General features: G+C 43.1%; 1 protein-coding gene across 1 annotated transcript in view; it reads left to right on the top strand.

Moving 5' to 3' along the window:
- OXSR1 (oxidative stress responsive kinase 1) overlaps positions 1-21,020 on the top strand; it is a 90,784-nt gene that overhangs the window by 28,130 nt on the left and 41,634 nt on the right. Inside the window, exons 3-4 of the mRNA XM_054274080.1 lie at positions 2,081-2,189; positions 12,789-12,930. Coding sequence (XP_054130055.1) covers positions 2,081-2,189; positions 12,789-12,930 — 251 coding nt within the window. The remainder of the gene's footprint in view (positions 1-2,080; positions 2,190-12,788; positions 12,931-21,020) is intronic.

A 21,020-nucleotide genomic window follows, 5' to 3' on the forward strand; every position in this document is an offset into this window, starting at 1 on the left:
CCGACAGAGGTGTTTAATTGCACAAATCAGGTTTGTGATTATTTATTTTCCCTCTTTATGCTTTTGTGCACATGACAGACTTCAGCTATTTTTTTTTAGCTGTGTTTCCCAGCCCAGGGAGCAGATTGTGGTAGTGAATGAGAGAGGAAATTATTTAATAATAAAATGTTAACTGTCACCAAATGCCTGGAAATTTCTATAGTATGTGGCTGCTTAAATGGCAAAAATCTGATCTAGGTCTAGGATCTTAAGTAAACTTGGTCCAGACTTTGTCTCATTGCCTCCTGTACTCCAGTAGCATACACAAATATATATTAAATATGCAATGTTTGTATACATTTCTCATATTACTCTCTTGATCTCCCAGGGAACGGCTTCAAAGTATTTTGAACAGTTTAGCGGAGAAAATACAAAGCCAGCTCCTCTGAGAGTGGTGGATTTGGGCAGGTCTGGCTGATGGGATGGATTACCAGCCCTTGCTTCTGCTTTCCACCTTGGTTTCCTCTGGTGCCAGTTGATCCTGTGTAGTATATTTAATTGTCAGAGAGAGAGCTACAGGGAACCACAGAAAACTCCAAAGTTGCTGATTTATTTCCTTTGTGAAAAATGACTTGACACAAGTGAAAGTTTGCAAGAAAGGGAGCTGGAGCTGTCAAAGTAAGCAAAATATATTGTTTGAGGCTGTATTTATTTTCACAGAGTGTTTTTTAGTCAGAGTATGCTACATGGAGATGAATAGCTTATTCCTCTTCAAATATCCTTTCCTGTTTAGAAGGATTCTTCTTTAATCTGCTTGTAAAGTTTCCTGGAAAGTTGGTGCCTCTCCTGGGGAAGCAGAAAGAGGAACCAATTGCTTTGGATTCCTCAAAGGCACCTACTCCCTGAAAAGCAGTGCTAAGTGGATAAATCAACATGAGCCTGTTCCTTTGGAGCTGTGATTGCCAGCTCAGGCCTTGCCAAGGGGAAGCAGTGGCTTTGCTCTGAGCTCAGTCACAAGCAGAGCTTTGTGCAGGAGCAGGAGGAACATGTGCTGCATTTGTGGGGTGTCCTGGGCACGGGGGAGTTCTGCTCAGAGCTCTTTCTTGTACTTCATCCCAGGGAAGTGTTGTGCTGAGAGGGAGGGAAGGATCAGGGATGAAGGGCCTTGCTCTCCTCCTCCTGTGTGTCCTGTGGAGGAATGGTGCAGCTGAGAGCAAAGTTCAGGGATGGGAGGATGAGTCTGGGGTGGGCACAATTTGTCAGGTTGGGGGACTTGGCTGAAGCACAGAGGCTCAGCTGGGTGCAGTGCAGGGTGCCAGGCTTGGCTCAGGGGATGGCTTTTGTCTATGGACAGCCAAGAAACTGGGAGTCTTTCTGTCCAAAGTGGTGATTTGTGCTTGCATAATGAAATCAGTCAATGTTTTCTGTGGTGTTGTTCCCTCCATAACCAAAACTAAGACTAAGCACAGTCAAAACTCAAAACAATTTAACATCTGAACATATTTCATATTGTCCTGGACTGGTAGGAGCTACTGACTTTGTAATCTCAAAGTGATCTCTCTCTTCTTCCAGTGTGGCCAAGGATGCAGCTGTCCTTTGTGCCTTCACCCTAACTGAGCTAAGCCATCTGCTTTCCTGCTGGGAACAAACTTTAGGAAAAAGAGGCCTTTTTCCCCCAGAGGCCAGTATTTCCCTTTCTCATCCAAATGATAGTCTTCAACAGATTAAGCATCTGTTGCAGAGTGTTTGACTGAAAGGAGAAGTCAGCATGAACTTCCTAGGTCACAAACCAGAGTGAATTTTTGGGAATATTCCATTGTAGCTGTGTGCAGGAATTTTTATTGCCACTACTTTGATATCCTTGCCATGGGTTTTTTGGTTAACTTTTTCTTTCTCTAGACAGACAGGAAGAACACCCTAAAATAACTTTTGGCTCTAGTATGGTGCAGCCTGAATGTTTAGAGTATTTCTGGATTTTCTACACTTACCTTCTAGGTATCCTTTTTCTTTGCACCCTTGCTGTGTCTTGAGAAGATAACTTCTGTGCCTGAGGAGTAATTACCACTGTGTCCAACTGCTGATGTCTTATTTTTCTCTACAGAAAGAAATTCAAGCCATGAGTCAGTGCCATCACCCCAACATTGTATCTTACTACACATCGTTTGTGGTGAAAGATGAGCTGTGGCTGGTGATGAAGTTACTCAGTGGAGGTGAGTGGTCACATTTCTTTACCCTAAAGGCAGCAGAAAAACCTGTCCTCCCTCCTTCCTCTCTCCCTTCTCTACCTCTTAAGGTTCCCACCCATGAATTAGGAATTGTAGAGTTGTTTAACTCTACAATTTAATTTAATTTAGAATTGTAGGTTGGAAAAGACCTCTAGGATCAGAAAGGCCAAGGATTACCCCAGCACTGCCAAGCTTACCACTAAAACCCTGTCCCCAATGTCACATCCACATGGTGACTCCACCACCTCCCAGCCAGCCTGTCCCAATGCTGAACAGCCCTTTCCATGAAGAAATGTTTCCTAATATCCAATCCAAACCTCCTCTGGTGCAAGGCAAGGCAGCTTCCTTTTGTCCTACTGCTTGTTCCTGGGAGCAGGGCTCGACCCTCCCTGGCTGCCCCCTCCTGTCAGGGTTGTGCAGATCCTAAAGGTCCCCTCTGATCCCCCTTTTCTCCAGGCTGAGCCCATTTCCAGCTTCCTCAGCCCCTCCTGGTGCTCCAGCCCCTTCCGCAGCTCTGTTCCCTTCTCTGGAGTCACTCCAGCCCCTCAAAGTCCTCCTTGTCATGAGGGGCCCAAAAGTGACTGCAGGATCTGAGCTGTGGCCTCAGCAGTGCTGAGCAGAGGGGACAATCCCTGCCCTGGCCCAGGCCAGGTGCCCTTGGCCTTCTTGGCCACCTGGGCACTCCTGGCTGAGTTCAGCCACTGTCACCAACACTCCCCAAGTCCCTTCCCAGCAGGAATCTTCCCTGCCATTCTGTACAAATAATATTTGATGGCAACCCATTCAGCTCAGAAACAGCTTCTCATGTTGTGTCCATCAGTAGCAACACCTAACTGGCTTTTGAAAATCACTGCCTACTTAACAGAGCCAGGGAAATGTCCCTTTTCTGGGTTTATCTTCTCAGACACTGGAGAAACAACTTTTTTTGAGAGAGTGAGTTTGAAAATTTTGTATCAGTAATGTTTTATTTGAAGTCATAATATTTTCCAGGATCCCTGTTTAATTTACAATTGAGACAAGAAATGGACTCAAGTTCTGGATGTTAACACAAAGTGCTGTTGCTAAATCCTGGGCCTGTCTTTAGGAAGACTTCATTTTCCTGGCACTGCAGCAAACAGGGATTGAAAACTGAAAAAAGAAAATCTCTATTTTCTTGCTTTTGAAAAAAACTCAACCTGGCTTCTCTGTTCTTGGCTTAATTTTGTGGACTGTAAAATGCCAGGAGATGATGTGGAAAAATCTGGCTAAACCTGTTTGCATTTTGCACAAGAGCTCAACAATGACCATAAAACATGTCCCTTTGAAGGTGTTTTTTAGAGAATTTTAGCAGTTCTCTTGGAAGAAATCAAACTCCATGCCAGCCTTAAGTCTGTCTTAAAGGGTTTTTAATGTCTCATGTGCTCATGTGTCACCAAGCAATACCCTGTGTTTCCTTAGAGGGACATGTGACAGGTCATTAAAGCACTGATGACTGTTTGTGTGTGGAAAAGAATCCCCTGCCAGCTCAGGGCAAGCAGTGCTGCTGTGTGTATAGAAAGAGTCTCTATGGGAAAGTTTCCACAACACCAGGAAATGGCATTTCAGGGGTGCTGGAGAGGAGCACCAATGGGTTTGGCCTTTTCCAGGAGTACACAACCTCTCTGAAGAAAATGCACAGCTGCCTCCATCACTTCACAGCAGTTTTCTGTCATGGCTCATCCTTGACCCTCCAAATGTTGTCTCTGTTTGTTCTCAATTGTGTGTGGAGGTGGGGTTTTTTTTGTTTTTTTGGTTTTTTTTGTGTAAAGCTGGGGAAAAGTCAGACCATCATTATCGGGGCAACACAGATGTAACGACTACACTGGAAAATTTCTGGAAAAATAATTATTGCTTCAGAACCAGCCTCTTGCTGGTGTGAATGATGACCTGCTTCTCATTTAATATTCCCTTTGAATGGGCTTTTATGTTCTTCAGCCTGATAATTGACCCTTGTGCAGCTCTGGCATTTAGTGGGGGATTTGCAGTTAAGGAGTGCTAGGAAATTTCCCTGCTTCTCATTCTGTTGCATATATTGAAGAGTAGGGTCATTCCATAGAAGACAGACCAGTAAGAGTGTAATTCTTCCCTTCCTCAATATTTCTGAGAGTCAGTGTTACATTTTCTCACTTAAGAGGAATCATTTGAAGGCTGGAGGAATTGCTAAAAGAAAAAAAGAGACTTTGAGAATGACTTTTCACTTTCTAAGCAGGAGGATACCTTGTGAGGTATTTTCCAGCTGTTTTCTTCTGTGTACCTTTTACTTCATACTTTTTTATATCTGTGCTTCAGGAATCTCAGCTCTCCTAGGCAGATTCTACAGCACAGTCTTAAGGATGGGAGAAGAAACTTGTGATTGGAGCTTTCTGACTGAAGAGCTTTTTCATTCACTTTTAATGAGCCTGTTTTCAGTTGGTCTTAGGCTGAGTGATTTATGTAACAAGAGACACTTCTAAAGCTGCCTCTCATTCCTTCCAGCTTAGTTCTTATCAGTAATAAAGTGGCTCGTTTTGCAGTCATCTGTCATGCAGTGGGAAAAATAATGATCTGGATTTCAACAGGAAAAACCTTTGAGCTGGTTTTTAAACCAGAAAACAAAAGCAGAGAAAAAGCCCCCCAAAACAAAACCGAAAACAAACAAGCAAACACAAAACTGTACCAAAACAGACCCAAAATAGAGGACAGCCTAACACTTTCATTTTGTTTAGCTGTTTAAAAAGATTTGTACATCCCAATCTCAATAAGTACATATGAAATACAGTCTGATGCCCATTCTGTGTTTTGATCATGGCTTTTGTTCATGATAATTTATTCTGGGTAAAGTTCAGAATTTTACTGCCTCTTTTCTGTCAGTGTATGCTGGTGTGTGATTTCAGGCTGAAACTAGTTTTAATTTCAGCCTACAGACAGTGACCTTATTAATTTGACAAACAGCCCACAAGACAGCCAATCTGTAATGCAAGACTTTTTTGTTGTTGCTGTAAGTGTAATTTAGTTTCTTTTCTGGCTGCAGTCTTTTGTTAAAATCCTAACCTGGTCATACATGCAAGTGTTTTATAGATGTTTCTAAGGGAAAATTGTCTAAATCCACAAATTGCAGTTGTCTAACAGTGCCTTGCTCCTCTGACAGCCAGAGGGTGCCCTCAAAGGTCCTGAATTACCTGCCTGACATTGTCACTGAAACAGAACTATTTGTCTCCCCAAGTACTCTGTTGATGGGAGATTTCTGTATTTGTAAGTTGTCAGCAGCCAGGAGGAAGCCCTGGGGAGCTGAGGAGCACCAGAGCCCAGGCAGGCTGGTACCAGGGAGCCCCTGCTCAGAGCCCTGGGAGCTGGCAGCCCTGAGCCCAGCACAGCTGTGGAGCTGCTGGTGGCACAAAGGTGGCTGTGATGAGGTGCAGTGGTGGGGACAGGGCTGCTGCTGCTGCTGTGTGCAGTTCCTGACAGCCTCTCTCAGGCTGCTGATGTGTCTGTGTCAGCTTTGTCAGGTGCCTGCTCCTTCTGTTCCCTTCATTGGATGCTGCAGGGCCTTTTCTCTAATGCTGGGAGTTCTGTAGGGTTCTAAGCTCAGCAGCATGAACTCGACACCCCAGCCTTTGAGTCCAGTGTTACTCCCAACTAAAATCCAATGGCTATTTCTGGACAGCTGCTGACCTGCTCTTTGCCTCCCTGGCATTCTCCTCTCAGGAATTTTACTCATGCCTTTTTAAAGCCTGCTGAAGCCCAGTCCTGCTCTCAAACTCCTTTAGCAGGAAGAGGAGCAGCTGTGCTTTTGTTCTTGTGCTTTTACTCATTGTGACCTGCTTGCTCTTCTAAATTCTCCCTGCTTTTAACAAGAGCTCTCATTTCACAGGTGACCCATGGCTGTGGATAACTCTATAAAACAGCTGTTCCTATGAAACAGCTGGCCCTGGTGACTTGCTACATCACACAACAATTTTTCCTGTCCTAGCCTGCAGTAGATAAAACCTCCAAAATATTTTTCAACTGTGCAAATCCTTTAAATACTGAAACATTTCCAGATAGGACTCTTGGATATTCTGCCCTCTCCTCTAAGATGAAATCTGCTAAGGAGATTGCTGTATTGAAATATTTAAACCTTTTATTTTCCAAAAGTTTTTAAGATTAGCTAATCAACTTCTTACTTCAGGCTTTGATCTGAAGTTCAGAATGCCAGACCAAAAGAGGTAGGCAAATCTTAGTTCTCTACCAGGGAGTTAGGACATCTTGTTCTGCTTCTGCTGTGTTAATCTCTGGTCTGGCTCCTCCTAATTCCAACAGAGAGTTATGATCAAAGCATAAACCACAGGTCCTTAGAAATCTTTGTGTTTCTGTTGAATTATTTTCTTAGGAGAGAGATATGCTATTTTTAATTCATCTGGAGGGATTTTGATTTTATTTGTAGAAACACAACTTAATTTCAAACAATTAAAGATGGGATAAGTCAGAAGCAGGGGATGGCAGGGATTGTACATGATGCAATGTGTGTAGGTACATTGCCACTCCTAACTGTAATAAGAAAAGCATGAAAAATTAGTTTGTGTTCAGATTTTCTCCTAGAAATGTCTTGATCACAACAGCAACAGGCTCTTTTGCTCCCTTTATTGTATTATCTTGTTTTCTGCCTTAATCTTTCCATATTTCTTCTGCATCCATGCACATGCCCTGGGGGGAAGGAGGCAAGAAGTGGATCTTTCCTTAGCTTTCCTCTGAGGAGGTTTAACCAGGGTTAATGTCTTTTCCTTTGTTTTGTATAACTTGTTTCCTTTACTTTGCTACTCTTTGCCTGTATCTGTATTCCTCAGTCCCAGAAGAACTGAATCCAAACAGTTCTTCCTTCTTATGCATTTTTTCATCTGTTTGCCAGAGACTGACAAGGTGCAGGTTTAATTCTTGGCTCTAATGACATCCAGGCTCACTGAAACCACTGGCTAATGCTGAGATGTCTTGAAAGAAGCAGCAGTGACTCTGCCAACTCCCCCTTCTCAAAGATTCAGCCTGTTCAGCATCAGTGTCTGTCAGGTTTGGGGCAGATTTTGGTTCTCACACAGTTGTGCGGTGATTCCCCAGCACTGTTTCCAATCCTGTTTGTGCCAGGCCTCTAAATGGCCAATCAATGCAGGTACTGTTACCTGTTTTGTTTTTTTTTTGTTGTTGTTGTTTTTTCCAGGTTGGAAGTTTGAGAATTAAATTTTCCCATTCTGCCTCCCAGATGAAGTTAAAGAGGAGTTTTCACTGCATTGAACTTCAAGTGTATCTTTGTTCTGTCACTTAAGTTATAATATAACATGCAAGATATGGTTCCCATAGCAACCAGCTCTGCTGTACATTTTTTGTTCCTCTGGGGGCATGTAAAATTCCAGCTGGAATATCCCTGCATTTATCTCTGATCTTGTTCCAAACAAGCTTTCCTTTCTGCTCAGGTTTTCATGCCCTTCTGTGCTTCAGCCCCAGTGTGCTGGAGCCCTAAGCAGTGTCACTGATGAGTGTGGATGTTTTCTTCCTCTGCTGAGGAGAAACGTCAGAAACAGGCTTCCTAAATACCATTCCACTGGCTTGCTGGAGTAGGTGAGGTCAAGGAATCATGCTCTGGATTTGGAACAGGAAGCCTCAGTGTTTGTGGTGGTTTGCTGTTGAAAGTGAATCAGTGGAACAATTAGGACTTGTTGCCCCGAGGGTGTGATTACACAGAAGTTTGCTGCAGCAGCAAAGCTGGTTTAAGGAGTTCCTGGCTCTTTGGTCTCCACCCTGCCTGGAAAACTGGATTTGCAGTTGTTGCAGTGATCCCATTTTATAGCATGGCTTTGGAAATGATGCAGGGCCACAACAGTGAGGTGGTGAACCCTGGAACTTTAATCTCATTTTGTCACCATAGGTAACCTGGTATCTTTGCTAATTCACACAATTCATGGTGTTGACAGAGTCAGTTTTACTGGATGTGTGTGGGGTGCAAGTCAGGACTGCTTTTGCTGGGATCCAGGACTGTCCATTGGTCTGCCTGGTGTCAATATCCAAAACATGAATGTCCTTCTCTTACAAGCAGTTACAGCTTGGGCTCCCTCAGCTGAGGGTGAGTGTGTACAGGTTCCTCTGACTCGTGCTGTCCTTAGGAGCTACAGCATGAGCAGCTTTTGGAGCAAACTGGGAACTTGTGAGTCTGAGCAGAAAAGCCCTTCCCTCTCAGCTGCTGTACGGTGTGCACTGAGAGCTTGCTCTTTGCTAGGAGGTGCAGTTCCATGAGCACTGGTGTCAGAGCACACTGACACACTGGGATGATGAATGACAGGCCATGCTAAATGCTTTATCAGATTGCACAGTATCTCTGGAGGCTTCCTGTTGATGTGCTGCACAGTGTATATTTGATGGGCAGGAATTTGTTTTAGCTGCATTTTTTCCATATCAATCACTAAATGTTGTCTGCTTTCCTTTGTCTTTTGTTGGGCTTTGAGATCAGTTGCTCATCACCAGCTTTCTTTAAACATCCTTGTTAATGACAGCATTATTTATATTTATGGTTAGACTCTAGTTCTGACCCTTTTTTCTGTGTCTTGTTTTGTCTTTTCTTGGTATGTGACCCTTCTGGGCTTGGAAGAGCTTTCCAGTCAGCCTCAGCCAAACTTAATTTCTTTTTTATATCTTTCTCTGACTTAGGATTCAGCTTCCTGTACTTTGGGTCTGTACTTGCTACTTGTGAATTTTTAATGAGAAAAATAATGAGGGAATTGTTGTAATCAAACCTAATACCATGTATAATACACACCAGAGTGCTTCATAGCATTATCTAAAATAGAGGTTTTATTTTAGAGAGGAGCCAAAGATATTTTTTTCTTTTCTGGAACTTTGTAGTGGATTTGTTTTCTCCTTGAAAATCTTGTAACTGTTAATACAGAGCAGGCAACCTTATTTCCAGTGGGAACCTCATCCTCTGGCCACTAGGTTCTGTCTTAAAGTGAGATTGAGCAGTTTGCACATGGAGCACAAATCCATAGTGAAACAGCATTTAAGCAGAGATCCAGCTGTGTTGGGATGTGCTCTCTCTTCCCCAGTTACTCCAGAACTGGTTTGAAGCTGGATCAGGAGCTGGCAGCCTCTGCAGTCATGCTGGTGTTTCCCAGCAGTGTGGTCAGTTTGTTAAGCACATCCTCTGCTGTGGTTCAGGCCCTGGTTCCAGTTCAGCTGCATTAGTTTCCAGTTAATTTTAGCAGTTATTGTGTTGCTGGATTGGGAGCAGGCCACTGTGCAGAGCAGTCACTTCCCCCTTTAGACTCTGAGTCCCTCATCTCTTGGTCCAGTTAATGGAGTTGGTGTGGGAATTTGTGTCCTGAGGCAGGGGAGGCCTTACCCTGGTGAGTGTGTCACTCACACACACACACACACACACACCTCTGGTATCAAATTTGCATGGGATTGCTCAGCCTCATGCTGCAATCCAATCCTGCCCTTCTAGCAGGAGGTGTTTTCCTTGACAGTGAAATTCCCATGACTTCTCCTCTCAAAGCAGCTCCTACCTTGGCTGTGGCTTGCTCTTTAGGGATTTGGTTCTTCTCTTGCTCCATGCCAGGCTTCCTGAGCCAGAATGCTGGAACATTCCATGGAGCAGTGCTGGGAAATGCAGCTTGGCTTTGTTCTGTATTCCCTGGTGCTGTGCTTAATGAAGTTGTAGTTGAGTTGTGAGTCAGAACCAACTCCCAAACTTATTGATTTGTGAGTTGGAAAAATCACAGTTTCATGGTGCTGTGGTGCCAGTGGCCAATCCCTGAGCAGACAAAGGGGGCTGATCCTAAGAACACTTTTTCCAGCAAAAGGGTGGCTCTTGGGTTGCTTCTCAGCTCTTTCCTGCAGTGGGCATTTTGCTGACCCCTTTTTGCTGCTCTTTCTGCAGAGGGCTGACAAATTCCCCCACTTCTATGAACATCTCAACGTGAAAGTGGTTTTAAAATAAATGTGCTTAAAAAGTGTCAGGCAGGACTGGGAGCAGATATAGCCTGGGTGTGAATCAGCCTTTTCACAACCAGGGCTGCCTCTGTGCGTGCCCTCTTGTCTGTCTGCCCTCCACCCCCCTTTCAGGGTTAAATACAACCTCTGACTTGGCTAAATAGAGGATTTTTTGACCAAATGAATTTGAGTACACCATATGATCTGCCTCCTCATGTTCCCTGAGCCCTTTGCAGGAGAAGGGAAATGTTTGTGAACCGAGTCTGCTAACGGAGCCGTGGGTGGAGAGAGGACAAAACGAGTACGTGAAGAACCACACATTTTCACTGGACTTCTAAAACAAGTGACAGTTTGTTCTCCAGATTTAGGCACATTTCAGAGGAAAAACCTGAACTGTGGATGTGGAGGGGCTTCTTTGGTGGGATTTTTTTGATGTCACAGAAATTCTTGTCCAGAATAAGAAGCCTCAAAGTTTGTAAGCTTGTACTCTTTAAATGTGAAAACATCATAGGCTGAAGGCCAGGTGAGTCCTCATGACACACAACAGAAGATGCTTTTCTCAGAACATAAAGGTGAATTTCAGTGAAGGGGTTCATCTCCAACATCTGAAATCTTAGCTCTCTTCAGTAAAGATATTCTTGCTTAGATGCAGGAAGTCCAACAAATGTCAAAACAACCTGAGTTACATCTGGATGGAGCCTTTGGGTAAGACCCATGTCAAAATTCACTGAACATGAGAGTGTTTCTCTGCTTGGGTGGGGTAAAGGAAGGCTGAACACTGAGTATGTTTGCATAAAACGTTGGGGCAATGTTATGTAACTTCATTTCTGTATTTTTTTTCATTTTCCTCTGGGTTTTTTTCTATTTTTGTTAGAGTCTTCTGTGTTAAGATTGTGTCACCTGCACATATCTTGAACTAAAAGATTTTTTTGTAAGAGGAAGCTGAAGGTGCTATTCAGGGCAACCAATTTATATCACAATTTATATCCACTGAGTTTACTGGATGTCTTGGTGTCCAGGTGAAGCTGGTGCCAGTGGGCCAGAGAAGATGGAAGTGAGAAACAGTAGCTCTGCAAGCTTTTAGATGAGCTCAGCAAATACTGCTTTACACCAACTAAGGGCCACTGTGCACCCATGTAATTGTTTCCTCTGCAGTTTGAATTGCGCAAAATGAGCCTTTGCACATGGTGTTTGTATTCAAACCTTGCAGCTTCTGCTTTCATAGGAGAGTCCAAAAGGAAAATACTCTTCTAAGTGAAAACTCATCTGCACAATTGTTTTAGCCTAGAAATTCAGTTGGGATAGTTAATAAAACATAAAAAAAATAAAAAATGTTAAAGAGGAAGAGTTTTTTGTCCACCTGAACCTGAAGGGTGAGAAGAAAATCAAGCTAAAACCCTCTTTTGTATTTTTCACTTGCTTCAGGAATTTCCAAGGTGAAACTTCTAATTCTCCCATGGGCCAAATTCATGACAGTTTCTGTTCCTAAATCCAAAAATAATTTTCTGTTACTTTTTGATTGTGAGTTAAGAAGAATTAACGTCTCTAAACTTTTCTAAAACTGAGCCCAGCTTTTCTAAACTAGCTGAGTTAGTACTGGGATGTTCTTTCCCTGTAAGTTTCCTGCTCAAAGACAAACAAAGCTGCAATTTATGTTCTCCAGTTGTGCCTGCTTTTCTCATTCTTTAAGAACTTCCCAGTACTGCTGACACTGCTTTGTGCCCATAGCTATAAAAACCCTTCTAGTCCCTATCCAGCCATTAAACCATAGAAACCCAAGTTTGAAGGGCCTAAATGGCTTTGGAAAAGAGGCTTAGCCATCCATGCTGGAGCAATAAAAAGTTCTGAGAAGTGTTTTCAGTGCAGCTGCAAATGCAAGGAGGGCAGCAGGCAGTGCCTGTGGAAAGCTGGGCCTTGCACAAGAGGCTGCTGCGAGTCACCGGTTCCGTTCATTCCTGGGTGCAGTTTGCAGAAGTGCTTTGCTCTCTAGAGCCTGGTTTGTCATGGAAGATGATGTAATTCACACCATGCTGGGGAGAGAGACTAAACATACTTCTAGGGAAGGATCTAAGCTATTCCAGTTCTGTACACAGTGAAGAAGGGACTTATTGTCACAACTCAGCCTCATTTCTTCTCTAGTTAATGATTTCCACTTTTTTTTTCCTGTTAGGGTTGTACCAGCCATAACAGATGAGATTTTTCCTGATATTCCTCTGCACAGAATTTTTAGGAGCTGAAAAAGAGTGCCTAATTTTATCAAGCTTGTTACCTTCAGCTTGAGTCCTGGCAGCCCCCTGCTTTTTCCATTTCCCCCTTCAGCTTCTCCAGTACTCAGCACTAAGCTAGCTGTAGCATCAGTGTCTGCTTAAAAACCTTCCAAGTGTCATGTGTGTGTACATTTTACACTTTGGCTTGTTCAAATAACTTCTCAGTGTTCACAGGGGTTTTACAGCCCCCCTTGAGGCTCTCCCCCAGGGGTTTTTTGTTGCCTCTGCTTTCCTGCAGCAAAAGCTTCATCTTCTGACTGATCCTGACCATCATCAGTGAATTTCTTGTGTATTAAACAATGATAAATTACAATTAACTGTGAATCAGTTCTTCTAGTTGAAACTAAGGTGTTTGACTCTTCTCTAGGCTCTGTTTTGGATATTATCAAGCACATTGTGGCCAAAGGAGAACACAAGACTGGTGTCCTGGATGAAGCTTGTATAGCCACAATCCTTAAGGAGGTGCTGGAGGGACTGGACTACCTGCATAAAAACGGGCAAATCCACAGGTATTTTGTTTTCCTCATGTCATAAAATGTTACTGAAACAGAGTAGCTGAGCACAGTCTCATCCCATAACTTGCTGAGGGCATAAGGAGAGGAAAGTAAAGGTAGGAGCTTTATTGAAATGCAGAATTCAAATGTTTGTATTCTGTATACTATGTATTCAATTCAAATTTGGGTAAATTTTGGGGTGTTGAAAGTTCTAATATAGGGAATCTCTTTCTAAATGTCACCATTCAGCTGCAAAGTGTAGTTGATGGAAAGCTGGAAAACTTCCACTGGCTTTGTTTCTTGCAGAGCTACAAATTACCAAGAGCACTTTGTAGGCAGAGTTGAGCAATTTAATAAAAAGTCCTTCCAGCTCTGATTCTTTTTTTTTGAAGTTAACTGTAAGATCAACATAATGAAATTTGAATTTGAGTAATTTTATTAACAAAAAAGAAATAAGCATAATGGAAAAACTTCTTCTGTAGGCAAAGCCCAGTTGACTAATGGCTTGTGATTTGACAGACCACTGAAATCCATGGGTTTCTATGCTGGTGTTTGTCTGGGGTGTGTTTTTAAATCACATTTTCCTCTCTCCTGGTGTCAAGGTGTGGTGTAGTTCAGTAGAAGATGCTAAGTTGGTCTGTTCTGTGTTAAAAAGACTGAGATTTGCAATCCTAAATATGTGCTGAAAATAGAATATACTGCTTGTGGGTAATGTACACAATCCCAGCCACAGACTGCTACTGGAACAGCCTCTTCTTTCTTGGGAATTTTGGGAGCTTGGCTCTCCTCTGGTACAATGCCATTATAAGCATTGCTGCTGCTATGCTGCAGTAAGTTTTTGTCCTCTTATAGCTGCACAAGAAGAGGTAATTTTTTTGCCAAAATGTTATTTTAATTAGAAAATACAAGAAGTATTCATAGTTTCAATCAAACTGACTGAATTTTGTAGGTTATTTTGGATTAAAAGGAAAGAAACAGTTGGAAATTATTCAGGTGGAATTCTTCTCCCTGAAAGAAGTCTCAAATTTCAGTTTCCAGTCTCAACTAAAATTCTGATTTAACAAGAATCATTGTCTTCATTGGAGCCAGTTTTGATTTCATAGCTGGTTGCTCGTTGCTTAACTTTGTTTTTTGAGATAAGACTTGAGGCAGCTCTGGGAATTTAGAGTAAAGCAATAAACCAGCTTACTTGCCAATTACATGGCAGTAAGTTTTCACTTTGCCATAAGTAATTGACACAACTGTGTTCATCTGTGACCTGCAGTAGGTTTGCTTGGCTGACTCAGTTATCTTCTGGTCTAGTGAAATTGAAATATATCTGTTAAAGCAGCAGAAACCTGTTAAATCTCAGTTTCTTGGAAGATACTGCATAATGTTTCATGTATTGAAGAGAGCTGGTTTTCCATTTGGCTGGCTGGAATGGAAAAGCAAAACTAGTAAATGTGGTAAAGAGTAGAGATAATAAATTTATGTGTGTGGTGTGGGTGGTTTTTTTACTGTACTCAGCAAAAATACCATGTTCACAAAATTCAAACTGCTGGTCTGAAGAAAATATGATTCATATTGAATCATTTGGAATTGAACTGGATCAAACCTGCTGTGACCATTCTCATCCTGCTCATCGAAGCATTTTGCCCAAACTTCATCAAAGAAATCAGAGCTGTGTCATTGCTGCAGCTTAAGGTTGTGGTTGTGCATCAGCCCCTTTGCATGTGTTTCATCCCTGTATTTTGTGGCTGCTCCAAAAACTGTGTAATATTTTATCACAGAAAAGGATTTGGATTATCTCATTGTGCTGGGCACAGGGGTCTGGGAAGTTTGGAGAAGTGGGATACAGAAGGAAAGTTGTGTGGTTTCCTACCTGTGAAACAAAGCAAGCTGTGATGCCTTTGAGGGATGAAACATGTTTCCTTAATGGAGTTCATCATGCTGTGTTCCATTCTATCCAGATGTGTGTGTGCTGCTGAGGAAAACACAGTTTGAAGTTGCAGTGCAGCTGGGACCTTTCCTCAACTGCAGCAATATCTGTATGGTTTTCCCATTTTGCTTCATGCTAGGGGTCATAACACTGGTCATGCCTGATGGGAAAGGCAGGTGGAAATCTTGCAGCCATGCCTGGGATGCTCTCAGAGGAAGTGTTTAAAATAACTGAACTCTGCTCCCCTGGGTCAGCTTCAAGTATCTGGCTCTAAAGAAAAGCACATCAAGTGATGGCTGAAGTGCAGATATTGTATCTGTGGTGCGGGGCAGCTGCACTTGGGGTGAACTTTAGGCCAGAGCAGGATCAGCTGTGAAGGGTCAAAATTGGAGGGCTTTAGTTAAGACCTGAACAGCCAGCCCAAAGCAAGCAGCCATCCAGCAGAGAAAATGTTCAGCTGGTTACACTAAATCTCCAAACTCTGCTTGTATTACACCTTGGAGAAAACAGCTTGATAAAATTAGAGACACAGCATGAGTGAGTGACTGTGATTAGCACATCTGAAGTTGGACAGGCAGGCCAGTGGCACAGCCCAAATGATGAATATTGGGTCCCAAATGTAATTTTGTGGGCACTGTAGACCAGAAGTGGGGCTGTAAATCACCACTGAGATCAGAGAACATATTTCTGTCAGTGGAGCTGCTCAATACTTTTAAATTATGCATAATCTTAAATGGGTAAATGAAGTTAACACGTGAAAAACTGGCTTAATGAAATTTTGCTGCTGCTGAATCTTGCTCTGCCTACGCCTGCCTTGAACTTCATGCCACTTCCAATTAAGGTTTGGGGAGCTGTCTTGGTGTGGAAGTGCAAATCCCTGCTTTGGACAGGAGGAGAGTTTGTCAGTATTCTCTAGAGGAGATTAGAAAGCCAAATATCTAGTGAAGGCTTAAATTATAATTTTTTCTTGTTTACTTTCCTAATTAACAGCCAGAGCGAGTTTGAAACTTGAATAGACACCATTGTTCAGGAATAAATGCTGAAGTCTTCCACATTGCCCAAAGTGATGGTTTTTTTTTTTTTGCTTTCATCTTGCAAGGGCTGATGGGAAATGTCTGAGGCCTTGTGGCAAAGACAATGGAGAGGACAAAATCAGTTTTATTTTATGAACACTGTAGACCACAGTAAGAATTGATTTCAAATGGTGCCCATCTTCTCCAAAATCACCAGTGTCAGCCTTATCTGGGAGTTGGCAGCTCCCTGGCTGTCTCGTTTCTCAGCTGTTCTAATGGCCTGGAAAGGCTCGGGATGGCCTTGGGGCAGCCCACGCTCCAAAGGACGAAAGGAGTCTTCAGCTTTTTCGGTCTTCAGTGTTAGTTATTAATTCTTATCTACAATATTTTCTCCCAGCCTGACAGAGGTCCGCACAGCGAGCCAGCCATGAGCACACTGACTGCCCTCGGGGCGGTCACTTATCTTTATACCCAAAACTACGTGTAAGATATTTACCTTTTCTCCCCAGTACCTTTCACCCTTATTGACAAGTGCACTTTTAGTAAGAACCAATCTCAAAGTGCCACCATCACCATCGAAGATGGATGACAAGAAGAAGAAGAAGGACAGGACACGCCCTAATTCCTCCATCTTGTCCCCTAGAACCCCCCTGTACCGAGATTCTAAAACCTGTGTTTCACACTATAATTAACCTATCCCTTCACCATTTATCCCCGTGTGATCCTCCCATCCTCATACAGGTGTTGTTTCCCGTGCAGGATCAAAGTCCAACCACCAAACACTTCTGGCAACGTTCCAGGACCTCTGAGCCCCCCAGGGGTTGTCTCGGTGACTCTGCACATCAGGACTGCTGTGCTGAGATCCCACACCTGGCCTGTCCCTGTCCCCTGTGTGGTGCCAGCTGCTGCTGTCCCTGCTGTGGTTGCTGCGTAGCACGGTGATCCCAGGGAGGGTTTGCAATGCCACTGATCCAGCCCATGTTCAGTGAGGGAAGTGCCTGGGCAGCAGCCACAGCTCTGGGGGCACAGGGCCACGCTGGGGAGCCCTGGGTGAGGCTGTCCTGCAGCAATCTGCTCGGGCTCATTTCTGTGGGGAAGTCAAACAGGACTGACAGTGCTGTCAGGGGTCGTTGCCAGGCTAATCTGGGCTGGGTGACACTCAGGGTATGTTGTACCTCTTCCCCATTTAGACTCTGATTCCTTTGTGTATTTGGGGATTAGCAGGAGTTTGATGAATGACTTAGAAATAAAACTAAAGCAAAACCAACCCAAGAGGTTTTATTGCTTAAAAAGATTGATTGGAGGGAACTTCAAGGCTTTCTTTTCAGGTGCTGCTGCGTTTGGCAGGCTGACAAATGAATCATGCTGATTAACTGTTACAAGGTCTCTCTGTCTTTCTCCCTATTTTTATCTCTGAGCTTATCTTCTGTTCATGATTAGCTGTTGTGTAACTGAATATTTTAGTTAGTCCAGGTGAAATAATACACTGCTTAAATATAAGCAGATTCTCCTATTGCAGCACAATAAATGTGATTCTGTCCTGTTTTTTTTGTAAAAACAAAAAAAGCCTGGGAAGTGGTTTAGAGTTGCATGCACTTGAACTATTGGCATGGCAGCAATCCAGCTATTAGTTTGTTTGCTGCTCTACTTATGACAGAGTGAGAGGAGCAGCAACATGTTTTATATGCTGGGTTAGATCAGCCTGTGCTGCCACACAAAATGTTTGGGGTGTTTTTGGTGTCTTTTCAAAATCAGAACGTGAGCAGCAGGGTGCTGGGACAGCTGTTTGAATGTGGCTTTGAAGAGACCCTGGAATCAATATTCTTGCTGTGCTTTTATGCCACATAGGTTAATTTTATTTTTTTGGGGAGACCTTAGGATGATTTTGACAGGGAATCAAAGTTTGATTCTTTGCCTCTTTACCCATACTAAGAGTAAATAACTTGTGAAAAATGGACATCTATCTGTCTGCACATACACATCACCAATACTTGCACGTGGGATTTTTGCAGGAGCTCACCTCCAGTTACAAGTTTTCGATTTAAGATGAAGGAGCTGTTGGATGCATTTTGGCAGAACTTGGCTGTCCTACAGGATTCAAGTTTAATTTTCATGTGGCTGATTAATGCATTGATAGCCATGCTGGCAGGTATTGTGGTTAAACTGGATTCCAGTATGCCTCTGAAATAATGTGCTTTCATGTTTCTGTAGGAGTTCTGTGGGAGAACTTCCAGCCCTCCTCACTGCAGTGCTGTGATCTTGCTTTGAGGAGTGTGTTTTGGAAGTGAACTTTGGTAGGGGAGGTTTGGGGAATGGATAACAGCATGCAGAGCCTTTCCACCTCTACCTTCCAGTTTGATTTTCAGTCAGGACACCAGTAGTTTGAAAGTTGGAAGTTGCTTAGCTGTGGGAAGTGCAATTTTTTATTCAGAGAGGTGTTCTTTGGTACTTTGGTCTCTTCTCTCTTATAGTATGGGATGGGTAGAAATAACCTTTAGTTAATAGAAATTCTAGAGCTTTAATTTGTAAATAACTCAGAAGCCAGAATAACAAAAATGTTCTCTTGTGTGTCTTGGTAGGAAGGAGGAGAAGAGGCTGCTCTGGACTGAACTGGGTGATTTGTTCCCTAAATAAACACCTTGCTGTGCAGGGTCAAGGGCCCAAGGAGCACTGAACCCCCAGTCTCTGCACAGTCACACTGGGGTGTATTGTGGTGGTTTGGCAAACCAGCATGCTTTCCTGGTGGCTGTTTCTTCCACTGCATCATCCAGAAATTCATTGTTTTAAAAAAAGAAACTTCCTCGTGGTTGTGGAGAGATAATACAAACCAGATGTAATCCCAAATCTGCAGACAGCCAGAAACAATAACTCCTGTGGAGACAGTTTGCCTCAAAGTGAATAAAGACAGTCTTTGCTCTGAAGTGTAAAAATCTGGGATTTCAACCTCTGATGGTAAAATGTCATTGCTGCAGAAATCACAGGGGTGCTGGGGGCCCTGCAGCAGCTCCAGGTGATGCCCCAGCTCTTGGGAGCTCCCTGCAGTGCAGGGGTGCAGGTGGGCTCCAGGGTGATGCCTGAAGGTGTGGCTGCTGCACTCAGGTGTTTGTCCCCCTGTCCTTTCCCTCACACTCAGGAGCTGAACTTTGTCACTGGGTGTCCTGCAGTTACTCAAAGTGACTTTGGGTTAGTCCAAAGGAAAACCCAACTGGTAAAGCTGGTAGAATTGGTGCAATTGCTCTGGCCTTTTATAAAAGGGAGAGGAGTTTTTAGATTTTTCTCTCTGCTTTGCTACATGGAGATGAGAAGCAGGAAAATATGATTAAGAGTGGGAAAGTAGAAGTTGGGTGATCTCCTAAAGGTTCTGCAGCAGTGACAGGTTTTGGTCAGTGATCCATGACTGAGCTGTACACTCAGGTAGTGGTGGTTCCTAGCAATTCTCAAATTGTCAGGAGTATTTGCATTTGATAGGTTTCCAGGAGGAATAATTGTTCAATGTCAACAATGTAATCCCAAATCTGCAGACAGCCAGAAACAATAACTCCTGTGGAGATAGTTCTCCTCAAAGTGACTTTGGGTTAGTCCAAAGGAAAACCCAACTGGTAGAACTGGTAGAATTGCTACAATTGTTCTGGCCTTTTATAAAAGGGAGAGGATTTTTAGGTTTTTCTCTGTGCTTTGCTGCATGGAGATGAGAAGCAGGTAAAATATGATTAAGAGTGGTAAAATAGAGGTTGGGTGATCTCCTAAAGGTTCTGCAGCAGTGACAGGTTTTGGTCAGTGATCCATGACTGAGCTGTACACTCAGGTAGTGGTGGTTCCTAGCAATTCTCAAATTGTCAGGAGTATTTGCATTTGATGGGTTTCCAGGGGAAATAATCATTCACTGTCTGCAGCATTAAATATATCAAGTGAAAATGTAACAGGCTGTGAGCTTTTACTCTGAAGAAAGCCAGTGCCATTCCCACGTGTACAACACTGTTTGTGACATCTTTCTCATGTCACTGCCTTTATCTGCTGTAGATTGCTGAGACTAGGTCACCCCATACAGGCTCCTGCAGCATCTCTCCAGCAGCAGAGTAATTGTTTAAATTGTCTTGTTCATCTGTTCTGCTGTGGTGATACATGGTGTGAATAGAACTCACTTCAAAAACACAGCTTTGGAAATTGTTCCCTGGTTTGGAGCACCAGAATTCCTGGCCTTCATAGATCCTAAGAGCTGCATATGTACAGGTGCTTTAAACATTTATTCAGACCACTGCAGTCTTTTCTTTCATGTCTTGTGCTAAAGCAGGAGAAAAGGGCCACTTGCTAATTTGGTGTAGTAAGATATTAAACATACTAGAAAATTTTGCAAGGCTGCATCAGAAAATATTGGTTTTATTTACAAAATTGAATTATATCTTGCCTTGTGGAGTTCTAATAAAACTTTGATATTAAAAAGTGAAGTGAATGATTTCAAAAACAAAAAGTTAGACAAAATCCACACACATTTAGGACAACAAGCAAAAAACTGCCACAGAGAAATCTATCCCTTCTTGGTAGCCTGGAAAGCATCACCAAGTGAGACTGGGAGTGCAGTAAGGACTTGTTTCCCTTGTACAGATACCTGATTTTATAACTGCTTTCTCCATTTTATGGGAATAACTGGATTAAATAGAGGTCTTTCTTCCTATGCTGGTCATGCTTAAAACTGTCACCTTACAGATTTTGGAGAAGGAAGTCTTTTTGACAGGTTTCTTGTGAGCCCTGGCTGTCCTGCCTTCCCCCTGTTGTGCCATGCTGCAGCCATGGCTGAGCAGGAGCCGTGGGTGGCTTTGTACATGGGGACAGCTCTTGGCTGCATGGGGAATGCCTGGGACCTTGTGTGTATAGAGACAGACTCACTGCTGCTCCAGAGCAGGATGCTGATTGCCTTTGAGACATGGAGAGCTTTTTCAGCTCCCCTTTGTCAGTATTTTGTGGTCTAATTTGATCCAAATTGGTTGTGTATTTGCCAGAATGACTTTTCATCTTTCCATCATGGCAGGGAGCTGTGTGAATCACGGACATCCTGTTCCTTCTGCTACCTGATGCAGCTTGTACTCAAACTGGGGTGATGTACATGTGGTAATGTTTTGGAAATTGCTATTTGTGAATGCTTTAGGAACGTATTCTGATGTGGCATTCACATTCTC

Source organism: Melozone crissalis, unplaced genomic scaffold, assembly GCF_028551555.1.
Source record: "Melozone crissalis strain CALT ecotype California unplaced genomic scaffold, PUWL_Pcris_2 ptg000016l_1, whole genome shotgun sequence".
NCBI classification, from domain to species: domain Eukaryota; kingdom Metazoa; phylum Chordata; class Aves; order Passeriformes; family Passerellidae; genus Melozone; species Melozone crissalis.